The sequence below is a fragment of the Sinocyclocheilus rhinocerous genome, unplaced genomic scaffold, assembly GCF_001515625.1.
Source record: "Sinocyclocheilus rhinocerous isolate Xijiao unplaced genomic scaffold, SAMN03320098_v1.1 scaffold557, whole genome shotgun sequence".
Classification (NCBI taxonomy): Eukaryota; Metazoa; Chordata; class Actinopteri; order Cypriniformes; family Cyprinidae; genus Sinocyclocheilus; species Sinocyclocheilus rhinocerous.
Window position 1 is genome coordinate 1,437,931 of NW_015633548.1, and position 12,900 is coordinate 1,450,830.

Genomic DNA, 12,900 nt, shown 5'->3' on the forward strand with positions numbered 1-12,900 from the left:
TCATGCGCTTGTGCGACCAGCTGAGAAAGTTAGTTGCAAAAGAGCGACCAGTGGGAAGAATGAGTCTGGAGCCCTGTATAGGCTATACAGTGCAAGAAAAGCACTGGTGCTCTTCTGTTTCTTTTGGTGTATGACTCCCCCTTGTGTCGTATAAAAAGCACAATAATCGCGGTTGTGGTTAGATCAAATAATCGCGATTAGACGGTTATTTAATTATCGCGACAGGCCTATTTGTAATACCAAAGAATACTGATTGTGATGACAACAAATACCAAAACAGTCTAAAAGCATGAGTTTCTCACCACTATGGAGGTGAGGTCCTCGCTCTCAAAGCGGCTGATGGCCTGATCCAGGGATTTGTACATGGCTGCTGAGATCCTCTGGGTTATCAATCTGTTCAGGTCAATGGAGCGACCCAGCAGCTAAAAAAAAAGCACAAATATGTTGTTAGATTTATCCTTTACAGAGTATCCTGAGTGATAGTACGTTTGCTCAACATTAAAACAGAGTTGCCCATTCTTATTGGTAATCGGTATAATGTCACACCTGCACATGTCTCTGTTTGAGCAGTGTTTCGTAGCGGTTTGAAGGCGGGTATGGAATGATCACACCGTAGTTCTTACACTCCGCACGGAAGCGTTTGTCTAGGAGGACACTGTGAAGAAGAGAAAGAAACATGATCTATAGCAGAATAATTTCTTTGATTTGACCTCTGAAATTGAACTTGAGAAACATTCAAGATGAGACAGGGATATTGTTACCTTCCAGCCATTGCTTTGTAGTAGGCAAATATCTGGTCAGCTAATTTGTACACAAATTGATCGAAACACAGGTTGACCTATAATGAAAAAGAGATTGCTTCAGTTTTTATTAAAACATTTTTGAATGGAAGACAATAATAAACAAGTCTGTGACACTCTACCTCGGCCTCTATCTCATCATAGAGGAATTGCTTCTTGAATTTGGTGAGGGCATAATAACCACTATCATTATAAAGGTCCAACGGATACAACACATATCTGAGGGAAACAAAGATTATTCTCAAAAATGCTATAATCTGACAGACAAAATTAGTCAGTGTTCATATACACTACCGCTAGAGTTGGTAAGATTTTTCTCTGTTTTTGAATGAAGTCTCTTATGCCCATTAAGGTTGCAATGATTTGATAAAAAAATACAGTAAAAACAGCAATTTTGTGTAACATTTATTACAATTTAAAATAACTGTTTTATATTTGAATATATTTTAAAATGTAATTTATTCCTGTGATGGCAAAGCTGCCACCAGTGTTGGGCAAGTTACTCTGAAAATGTAATCAAATTACTGATTACTCCTTTTAAAAGTAATCACGTTACTGTTCTGATTACTTTATTTCACCACATAATCCTTCAGAAATCATTCCAATGCTGATTTGGTGCTCAAGAAACATTTCTTGTTATTATCAATGTTGCAATCGGTTGTGCCGCGTAATATTTTTACGGAGACTGTGATGCATTTTTATTCAGGATTCTTTGATAAATAGAAAGTTCAAAGGGAACAGCATTTATTTGAAACAGAAATCTTTTGTAACAGAAATGAAATGTCTTCACTGTTACCTTTGATCATTTTAACACATCCCTAACACAGAATAAATATAAGACTGACTCCAAACTTCTGAATGCTAGTGTAGCTTAATAACCAGTATAAACTGTGTGTATGTGGCACATACTCCATCATGGAGGGCTCTTTGGTCTCCAGAATGTGGTCTGTGAGGATCCAGGGCATGGACATCTCAATGGGGAACTGGATGCGACGGCCCATGGTGAGCTCCAGAAAGAACTCTCTGAACCACAGTTGGGACAGATCACAACACTGCTGCAGGGCCTCTAACAGCCAGTCATGAGAGAATGAGAACATCATGAAAGGAATGCAACATTTCTCAGTCTATACTGACATATAAAGATGATACGGTTGCAATATAGAAAACTGTTGCTGTTGTCTCACCACTAAAGTTCAGGAGATGGGTGAAGAAGAAAGACTGCTTGTTGAAGTCCTCTATGGCCTGAACGATGGGGCCATCCAGACTGCTGCGAAGAGTCTTTTTAGAGCCACTTTTATCAGCGATGAGAGACTCCAGCATGGTGCGCACCATGTAGAGCTACAGGACAGGGAGGAACACATATTACTCAGAAACAATCTTTATAAACGGCACTAAATATCATCTATGTTGCAAACCCAATTTAACTGACCTGTGTGCTCGAGGGGCCAACAGCGCGACGAGGAACTTTGATGTCAAATCCTCCTTTGGGGTCCTTCTCTCCCCTCAGACAGGGGTCATTAGGAGGTTCTCTTCCTGCTTCCCAATCACAGATGGTTTTACGAATTGCCTGAAGTACACTATATGGAAGCAAGGAGATAAGTAATGCCCAAAAAAGTATGTATTTTTTATGTGGTGTACATCTTACCTGATGAGGACGTTCTTCTTCTTGCGCACAGCCTGTCTGAGTGGCTCTCTCAGGGTCACTTGTGCAAAGTCCTGCAGGGCGGAGTAGATTGTGTTCCTGATGGCCTGGTTGAACACGCTCTCCATCCGGCCCATCAGAACCTGAAGACCCTTGATCATAGCAATGACCTCCACCAAAGCAAACTTCTCCTCGCTGGTGTAGTTGTAGCGTGTGGCACGTTCATACTCCTCAGCTGTGCCCGGACAGTCCTTGTTGCAGAACTTATCAGTCGGGTGGACTAGTTTCCAAGAGTACTAGAGGAAGAGAAGACAGTTCAAATGTGAGATAGATGGAGAACTGGAATGCTTAAAACGGCTTAAATGATCCCAAACGTACCACTTCCATGACATGAGTGCTCCACTTGGACAGAAGCTGCAGTCCTCTGAGCGCCAGATCAAAAAGCTCCTTGTATTCCTCATCGGACTTCTGACTGTCCAGCCCTGATCCAGTCACCACCTCACTGTTACTGTAGCGTGCCAGCTCAGAGATGAAGCGGATGTGGTCGTCTCTGATCTGCACCATCTGCTCACACAGGTTATACTGCGGACTGATGCTGCTCTGAGTGCAGGTCCACCTGAGAGAGAGAGAGAGAGGAAAAAAGACACTACTAAAAAGATGTACACTTTTAGAAAGAAGTCACTAATGATTAAAAATACAGTAAAAACAGTAACATTGTGGAATATTATTACAATGTAAAACTATATTTTGTGTACTTTTCTATATTTTAAAATGTAATTATTCCTATCAAGTAAAAACTGAATTTTCAGCAGCATTACTCCAGTCTTCAGTGTGAGATGATCCTTCAGAAATCATTCTAAAATGCTGATTTGCTGCCCAAGAAACACTTCTATTATTTCAACATTTATTATCAATGTTCAAAACAGCTGTGCTGCCTAATATTCTTGTGGAAACTGTGACAATTTTTTAGGATTCTTTGATGAATAGAAAGTTCAAAAGAACAGCATTTATTTGAAACAGAAATCTTTTTATGAAAACATTATAAATGTCTTTACTGTCACTCTTGATACTGAATAAAAGTATCAATATATTTAAAAAAAAAAAAAGACCAAAACTTCTGAATATTTCATTAGCCAGTCAGGTAATGCTAACAAGAGAACTAGTATCAGATGAAAAACAATGCACTTGTGGTTACAAGATCATGTCATTCATTATGTGGTTTTTATCTTAAGTAGTCAATCACTCACTTGGACTTGTTCTCTTCATAGTGAGCACTTGTTTCTATGTATCGTGACAGCTCGATCTGCATGTCTCCAAACAGGGGCACAACCTGAAGCTGTGAAGGCAACCAAAACAAATGTTACACTCAGAGGATTGTGACAAAAACAGTCCATTTTCAAGAGAACCAGAACGTTTGTCTTCACCTTAAAGAACTTATCGATTTTACTAAGGTTTATCCTTTTCTTTGCATCCAGCTTGTAGATGTTGCTGACATTTCCATCCATCAAATATAGGCCAAAACCCATGACCTGAAACACAGAGCCATGCCTTCATTTGTAAAGATCTTTCAGCTAAGTCTAAAAAGCTTCAGCAGGAATGGATGCGCTCACCTTTAGCAGCATGTGTTTCTCACTGGGGGTCAGGTACATCTTGTTCTCGTAGTAATCCACACAGATGTTGACAATATCAGCCAGCAGCTCCTCATAACCTGGGATCACCTCCAGCTGCTGGTGCAGACACTGGACAAACATCACATAAAACATGACACACTTGCACGCAAATGTCCAAATGAATAGTGAACAGAGAAGCTTTGGGGGAAGACAAGCCTATTTATGAAAAATCACTTGTTCCTCACACAAGCCTAACGTATAGTTACAAAAGCTGTATGGACCACTTTTATGGTTCCTTTTTGGTGTTTTTAGTTCTTATTGCTTATTCCTTTAACATAAATATGACCATATTTGAAGTTAAACGTACCTGTGTAATTCTGTTGTGATTGGCTAAAAACATAGAGAGGTTTTGGGACTCCTGAATGGACTGTGGGTCAGCCATCTTTCTCAGGAATTGAGCTGCTCTGTAAAGAAGAAACAGAAGAAATATGGAACCTTTTTAAATATTGCATGTGTGTGTGTATGTATGTCACAGTGTTTTAATGACTCTTTTAAATTTAAGCATGACCATTATACCTCTTGTAAGCAGAGTGGTCATTTTTAACACTGCACTTCATGTTCTTCAGTTCGTCCAGCACAGCAAACATGTTAATGAACTTTCCTAAAGTGAGGAGGTAGGCCTCGGACACAAAGTCCTTCCTGCGCTCAGCATGACATAGTCGCTTTACCTCGCTGCAGAAACGTTCAATGGCCTTGCGCTAGAAGGAGGGATATCAATGTTAAAGCCATGTACAAACTAAATGTCACAACTCTCAATACCAATTTTGAAAGCACAGCAAAAAATATGCTATGCTACTTATTTAATACACTCCTTTATTTGAGAAGTTAATTATGTATATAAATATTAAGAAATTAAATGGAATGCTGCCTTCAAGCATTTGTTATTTTTTGTAAGTAAATAAAAATAAAGAGATAAGAAATAAATAACGAGCATTAAGTGTTGTTTGATGAATAATCATGACATTTGTGGATTAATAAGTAGTGAATAGAGGTCAAAGAGTTTTATTCCTCTCTCACCTGGAAGTACATGAATTTCATGAGCTTGGTGACCTCAGGTTCCAGCACCTCCACAGTCTTCTCATAGATCTCCACTCGGTTTGGCTGCTCATTGCACTTCACCTGATATGCACAAGAGGGCGTCATTAAACCGGCAGGATTCAGAACTCAGATTATGAATAATAAGCCTTTTCTATGCAGTGAGTGCAGGGCAATCATGTTGTTGAACTGGGTCCTTTCAATCATATCTTTTAGATAAGCAATCGAAAAAGGGTTCAGATTCTCTTCGGACAGACAGCATATCTTAAAAAACAAGACTTAGCACATAGTCTTTTGAATGTTGGCACAAACTTAAATAAATCTATGCATATGTTAATAGATGATACTCTAGCCCATTCTTATCGATTTCCTCTTCTGAACCATGACACACCTGATAGTAAAATTGTATGTGGGCCAGTAGGCCAAATTGTGCATGCATTTGAGAATACACCTCACATCGGAGCACTGTTACTGCATTGGATGCCACGTGTGTGTCTGTGTGTGTACCTGAGGAATGGCTCTGGAGCAGCTCCTCCAGGTGTATAGCATGACGGCATACTCGTGCCCCTCCTCCAGCATTTCATTCTGAGAAGAAAAAACAGTTTGAAAAAGAGGAAAACGAACAACAACTTTACAGGAACCAGCCATATAATCTCCTGCGAATTCTGTGTAAATGTGCGCTAAATAATTTTTCTGACCTCATGCTTAGAAACAACAATCCATCAGACACTTTTTTGCTGAAAGTGACCATTATTGCTACATAGTATAACTAGATCTGGGTTTCTTACAGGAATTATCAGCACTTGCAAGGCAGCAATGATGGTATATAAAGTTTATAGACAGAGGGAGAGACGCCAAACCTAGAATCACCAGGGGTCTCATTTATAAAATTCTCTGTAGATTTCATCCTAAAAGTGTACGTAGGCACAAAAGCTAGATTTTGCGTACGCTCAAAAGTTTTCAGATTTATAAAACCATGCTTGTTATGTTTTAGAATAAATATATCAAAATATCCATAAAAACAAATTTAAAATAGTTCTCAGAAAAATAATTTAGAATAGAGTTGATCTCATTCATTTCCACTGGCCCAATATTTCAATTGTTTTAAAAAAATCGAATTAAATTAAATTAATGCAGTTTTGCTGATAAGGTGAACATCTTTTAGCTATTTTTAGTGGAAAATTATAGGCCTATATTTATTGCAGTGTAAATACAATTATCTGACTCTGCGCGTCATTGACAAATTATTTTAAAAAGGAAACATGCAAATCTTACCATATTCTTCAAGTTGTATCCTTCAAATACAGTGGTATTTTTCATAATGTTGTGGAGATGCCTTCACACGACATCAACACCTCCGTGCAGCTGTGGTTGTACAGTAAGCTATTATCATTGGTCCTATTCAAACCGGACAATAGACCGTTCCACCGAATCCAGCAGTGTCCGCCACAATATCGAAGTAAGTGCGCATCATTGATCATTGTTCTCGCTAAAAATATTTTCTCATAACATGAGATGTGCAGTTTACTTTAAAGATAAATTATTGTGCACCTATAGCACTCCTCGCTGTCATTAAAACATAAAATGCCACAGGAAAAGTAATCAAGCGCATCCACTACAAATAGGCTATGTCTAAATTCATATAATTATGGTTTAACTTCTGCATTATGACTTTATGTAATTTCAGTGCTTATCTCCATTAATGAGAGTGAAATATTTAATGTAAATGTATATGATGAAATGAAAACAGTTTAAAATCATTGTTTACTTCATTACAAAAAAAGTCTGTACGCATGGGTCAGAGTTTGCGTGCAGGTGCGCAAATTTTCCCGTCAAGTTTGTTTTTTATAAATCCCACCTTTTGCGTAGGAAGTGGCGTACGCCTATTTCAGGGCAGGTTTTGTGCGTACGCAAAGATTATAAATGAGGCCCCAGAGCCCTTGGAGTCTAGACAGTTCCGCTGATTAGAGTGGCAGCAATTCCGTTTTGTCATGTCGTGCTGCATACATTTTATTGTAGACTGGGTATAAGAGTCCCTAATTATGCTCTACTTTCCATTAATAAAACATGTAACCTGGATTTCTGCCAATCACAATTCAGTAGCATTCAGCAAGCATTACAACAAAGGCTTTGCAAACTAAATATTTGCAAAACTAGTCAGTAGTTTGCCTAAACAACTAGTCAACAACAGTCTTGAGGAAGCTCTGAATGGTTATGCTTGTTAGAGCTTTACCTGATCATACAAGTTTGCATTTTTCAGAAATAGCTGGATTACATAAAAGAAAAACAGCTACAAAATATATTATAAATATTCTAAGTAATATTTAATACAATGTTTATAATTTCAATTATATAGATATATTTATGTATAATAGGATTATGAATTAATTTGTCAAATTTAGCATATAGAAAGAAGCATGGAATTGTAATATGGTAATAAGTAATAAAAATGTGAAATAAAAATGTACACTTGGTAATTTAACTTATTTAAATAGTTTATTTTTATAATTCTTTTCTCTGAATTTTTCCCCAGACCCCCTTGTGGTCTTTGGTCGTCACTGAAAGCACTGGACTTGTCAACCTTACTAATTAATCATCTACAGAACATCTGAATAGAGTCTGTATGTTAAGTTGATTTAAATGTATAATAGTGAGACGAGACAAAGAACATAAAGTATGAGGGTTTGATTTCAATAGGCCTATACTGTTCACCTTGCAAACACTGTATTTACTCCTAAATCCAAGTTTAGTGAGACCACATCATTCATCCAGCCACTTATGTATAGCATACAAAGTCCACATCTATGCTCTCATTAGAGATTTAGCAGAAGGTAGCTGAAGCAAACAGGACCTACAGTCCTTGAGGACTTCTCTATTTCACTGAGTAATGTGCACTCCTGTTTGACAGTCCACGCACATCCACGAGCCACTGAGCTGTGAGAGGAAGAGGTGGAGTAGCTCCTTCAATACCATTTCTATCCAGCACAAACCCCCACAGAAACCAAACTGTACAAAACAAGCATAAACAAGGGTGTCTTTGTGAAAAGGTGTTTGTCCTGAGCTCTCTGCCTCACGCCTCTGCTAAAACAGAATTGAAACTGATGGGGTTTTGATATGGCACAAAATATCTTGCCCAGCATTCACATGCCTGGCCCTTAAATAGTCATTACTGTTGCAAATCTGTTGATATGGTTTGAGATGTTCATTTCAGAAATGCACACATAGCAATCCATGTTTGGGATAATGAAAGCCAAGTTCAAATTTAGACTGACTTGACATACAATTTTACGTGCTCATGTGTCATAGTCAAAAAGGATCTGGAATAGGAAAGTTTTTTGTAGTAAACTGTTTAATAGTTGATAAGTGGATTCATTAAATCCATAACTATTCCCCCATTCTTCCCAATTTCCCAGTCAAATACAAGTCTAAAAGTCACAAAACCTTAGAAAAAAAGTACTGTTGCAATACCATGACAGAACCAGATAATAACTACTGGTACTGATTCTTTGTGATCTGTATCATTTATATACCATGGTATTTATTTGTTTTTTGCTTATCAAGGCTGCATTTATTTGATTAAAAATACAGTAAAAACAGTAATAATGTGAAATATTCTTATAATTTAAAAGAACTGTTTTTTATTTGAATGTATTTTATAATGTAATTTATTCCTGTGATCATTGCTCCAGTCTTCAGTGTCACATGATCCTTCAGAATTCATTCTAATGTGCTGATTTGGTGCTCAGAAAACATTTCTTATTATTACCAATGTTCACGACAGTTGTGCTGCATAATATTTTTGTGGATTCCTTTTTTTAGGATTCTATAATGAATGGAATGTTCAGATAAACAGCGTTCATTTGAAATAGCAATAATTTGTAATATTATAAATGTCACTTTTGATCAATTTATGCATTCTCACTGGATAAATGTATTCATTTATTCACAAAGACAAAAAAAATCTTATTAACCACAAACTGTTACTTCAAGGTGCTTCACAGAACACCATGACATTGCCAGTTTACATGTTGGAAAAACACGGTTTTATTACAGTACCTAAAAATATGGTAATGCTTTTTTTTTAAGTAAAAGCTTTGGGAAGGGAACTGCACTGCTCTGGGCTGATTTAAATTTTGCTGTAACAAAGAAAAGCCTACATCAGATAAACTGAATGACTGTTTCTGCTTCTCAGTGCCCTTCTGATAAAGATTTCAGAAAGAACCATAAAGAGCAGCTTTGTTATAATGCAACATCCTTTCGTTATTGCTGCTCTGGTCACATGACCAGCAATTCTAATGTGCTGTTTCACAAAGTCCTCCTTCTACTCACCATGCTGGAGTGCACAGTGGCCTGTTCAATGTAGCGGGCAATACCAGTGACAAACGCATTTCTGTCCTCGAAGTTGGTGTCAAAGTTTGCCTAGTAATAGACAGAAGGTCAGTCCAGTTATGTCCAAATTTACTGTGAACTCTACATACAACAACAAATATTAAAAAATGCATTTGTGTAAATGTACCTGGTACATGATGGAGGACGGTGGGGGTTCGATGCATGGCTGCTGGTCTGGGAGGGGAAGCTCCTCCAGCAGGTCCACATTGGACAGCGCATCCTCCAGGGTCACGTGGGTTGTCATGGCGACACAGGTTCACTCACAAAACAGCCCAATCTGAAACAAACATAGACAATGAGCTTCAACACCACCAGACAAGGATGCTGGACAAGGATAATCAACTCCACGTTTAAGTGAAACACAGTCTATGAAACACTGGCATTTGAAAAGAAAAAAAGTCATGACCTTGAAGAAATCTCTCTAGTTAAAGTCTTTCACTCGGTTTCACTGGAGGAATTCAATTAGTCTCCAAACACAAGCACTGATGTGGCTGCCAGCAAATTCCAAGAAAAAGAATAAATGAAACTTTTACATGTTATGCATGTTGTGCTAATTTTATTACTTAAGAAACATATGGATTTATTTAAAAAGTGATTATTAATTAGGGCTATAGATTCTGTCAATAAATCAAATTAATAGTTAAAATAATATAAAGCAGGGTGATATGAACCAAATCCTGATATGAGTTATTTTATTTCACAATAACGATATACTGTATAATCACCATATTTAAGGTTTAAAATTTTAGATACCACTAAAATTTCATAATTCTCTACAGCAATTTAATCATGTGTCTTAAAGGAGACCTATTATTCCCCCTTTTACAATATGTAATATAATTCTCAGGTGTCCCCAGAATGTGTCCGTTAAGTTTCAGCTCAAAATACACCAGAGATAATTTATTATATCATTTTGAAAATGCCTATTGTGACGAGAGGGGCGGGACCGAGAGCCGTGGGAATGGAGCGAGGCCGGTGGAGTAAATGCTAATGCGCGACACCTGCGCCACTCACCGGTCTCGAGTCCCACGGAGGAGCTCCGGAAGGATAAAAGGAGGAGTGACGACAGTGTTGGACGAGAGAGGAACAGGCCTGGAGTTTATGTTGTGTTTTGGTTCTATTTGTGCGCGACAGTCGTCCGCGAGGGGCTGTCGCGCTATTTTGTGTTTGTTTATTTTATTAAAGTTTTGTTTGAATGTTCGCCGGTTCCCACCTCCTTCTTCCCGACCTACAAACGTTGTTACACCTATTTTGAGTGGAAGCAAACAGGCTGGTTTCATCCATTAATCTTTAAATGCAAGTGAGCTGCTGCTCCCCGCCCCCTTTTCCAGCTCTTATCTTAGATACTTTGCTAAAAAAAACATCAGTTTGGTTCTGATTATCATGTCTATCCCGCTGAAATCAAGCGTTTTAAACCATATTAGTTTAAACATCTGATATATAGGGTTTTCTGAGAGCACGCATCCGTGAGTACTAAACTAAGCTCTCTTTCATGTAAAAAGTATTCTCGTAGCTTCGTATAATTGCAGTTGAACCACTGATGTCACATGGATTATTTTACAGATCTCCTTGCTACGTTTCTGGACTTGGGAACATTTCAGTTGCGTTGCTGTCTATGCAGGGTCAGACAGCTCTCAGATTCCATCAAAAATATCTTAATTTGTGTTCCGAAGACGAACGAAGGTCTTACGGGTTTGAAACGACATGAGGGTGAGTAATTAATGACAGAATTTTCATTTTTGGGTGAACTATCCCTTTAAGTACTAACAAATTAGCCTGTTAGCTTATACACTACACATTTGCACTTGCCCTACACATATTCACAACAGTCTTTAATGTAATTATATAAAGTAACTGAATGGAATCGAAGCACTATAATAATGGCTAAAATAAACATTTTGCTTAAATATTTAGCATCCAAAAGTGGAAGTAACTCAAATCTCTTCCCCCTTTTACAACAGAACCATAAACTACAGTACAAAAAGTGTTGACAGACTGTTTTTTTTAAAAGACTATGCAGTTACTATAATTTGAATTTGACATATATTCAAATTGGGAAAAATGTTTCTTTCTCTCTCCTTTTTCTTTACATATATTTTTCTTTTTATTATCTTCAATAATAGCAATGTGTACATACATACTGGATCTGCATAATATATTATTATTATTATTACCACTACTACTACTGTTATTATTATTATTTGTTTATACAAACTTTTTCTTCTCACATGTATTAGAAGGCTTGGGGGTATTGCTGCATAACACATTGTATGTTTGTCCATATGTTTGTCTCTGGTTTTGGTGTAACTCATTTGTTTTTCTACGGTATTCTGTTATGTTTACTTTCAATTAAAAAAATAAACAAACAAATAAAATAAATAAATAAATAAATAAAACAGTGTATAGTATGGAGAGCAAAATAAATAAGCTTATACAACAGAAAAAAAAAAGACTATGCAGCATTAAAAAAAAAACTCAATACACACTTCATAAAGGTGATCGTACCTAATTGTGTCATATTTAACAACCAGAGCTGGTCTGCATCAGAACAAAAATAAAAAAGCGGATGTACTTTGAGCCCTGGGGGTTCCTGCACATTGTAATCTGCTGAAAAGGATCACGTGAGGTGGCGTGAAACATGTTCAGACTGATAACAACCTCAGAGCTGAATCATTGTCATTCAAAAAGGGACTCTTGGAAAAAATCTTCCATGACTAGGGTTGGGTACCGAACTTGGTACTTTTAAGGGTACCGACCGAATTGCTGCGGTACTACAGAGTACCGATTCACGTTAAATCAATCGGTGCCAAATTTCGGTACCTGAGAACGCTTTATCTGGGCGTATATGCTACAGAGAGAGAAAGAGAGACCCTGTGACGTGAGGTCTCCCCTGCAACTCGTTAATAAATGTTTAATGCCTTTTTTTGATTTTCAGAAAAATTATAACAATTTCTGGAGGGAAAAAAAGAAAGAAAAAGTTTGTAGGGCCCTATTGTTCAAAATGTTGAAATTGAGACTTTTCGCGGAGTCCTTTCATAAAAACGTAATTTACTCTATAGCGCAGAATGCCACGGAATTCGTAAATTTTGGACGAATAAATCAAAACTGTCACTGCAGCCACTGTCTGCCACTTAATTTGAATCGCAATATGAACTAGTGTCTGTGAATATTAAAATGCAAAAAGACGGTTTAAATATGAATCCTGCATATTCCGCTTGCCTCTGTATGTATGAATGGCGGAAACGCGGTTTTGTTTACTACACAAATACTGAAGCACGCGTGACGCTCGCGGTGATTTTCGGCCTCTGCATCTCACTATATGACGGCATGAACACAAAAACGTAATCTCCAGAGCTGCTGTGAG

At 37.6% G+C, this 12,900-nt stretch overlaps 1 protein-coding gene across 2 annotated transcripts in view; it reads right to left on the minus strand.

Annotated features, from left to right (window-relative positions):
• LOC107744558 (cytoplasmic FMR1-interacting protein 2-like) overlaps nucleotides 1-12,900 on the minus strand; it is a 35,507-nt gene that overhangs the window by 8,786 nt on the left and 13,821 nt on the right. For both annotated transcript variants that reach the window (XM_016558272.1, XM_016558273.1), the window contains exons 2-19: nucleotides 9,664-9,813; nucleotides 9,477-9,566; nucleotides 5,655-5,732; nucleotides 5,130-5,231; nucleotides 4,629-4,810; nucleotides 4,420-4,516; nucleotides 4,053-4,181; nucleotides 3,867-3,971; nucleotides 3,690-3,778; nucleotides 2,821-3,058; nucleotides 2,446-2,738; nucleotides 2,230-2,377; nucleotides 1,985-2,138; nucleotides 1,710-1,866; nucleotides 923-1,019; nucleotides 762-838; nucleotides 547-655; nucleotides 303-422 (exon numbers count right to left, since the gene is read on the minus strand). In XM_016558272.1, the coding sequence (XP_016413758.1) occupies nucleotides 303-422; nucleotides 547-655; nucleotides 762-838; nucleotides 923-1,019; nucleotides 1,710-1,866; nucleotides 1,985-2,138; nucleotides 2,230-2,377; nucleotides 2,446-2,738; nucleotides 2,821-3,058; nucleotides 3,690-3,778; nucleotides 3,867-3,971; nucleotides 4,053-4,181; nucleotides 4,420-4,516; nucleotides 4,629-4,810; nucleotides 5,130-5,231; nucleotides 5,655-5,732; nucleotides 9,477-9,566; nucleotides 9,664-9,780 (2,382 nt within the window). In that variant the 5' untranslated portion in view covers nucleotides 9,781-9,813. The remainder of the gene's footprint in view (nucleotides 1-302; nucleotides 423-546; nucleotides 656-761; nucleotides 839-922; nucleotides 1,020-1,709; nucleotides 1,867-1,984; nucleotides 2,139-2,229; nucleotides 2,378-2,445; nucleotides 2,739-2,820; nucleotides 3,059-3,689; nucleotides 3,779-3,866; nucleotides 3,972-4,052; nucleotides 4,182-4,419; nucleotides 4,517-4,628; nucleotides 4,811-5,129; nucleotides 5,232-5,654; nucleotides 5,733-9,476; nucleotides 9,567-9,663; nucleotides 9,814-12,900) is intronic.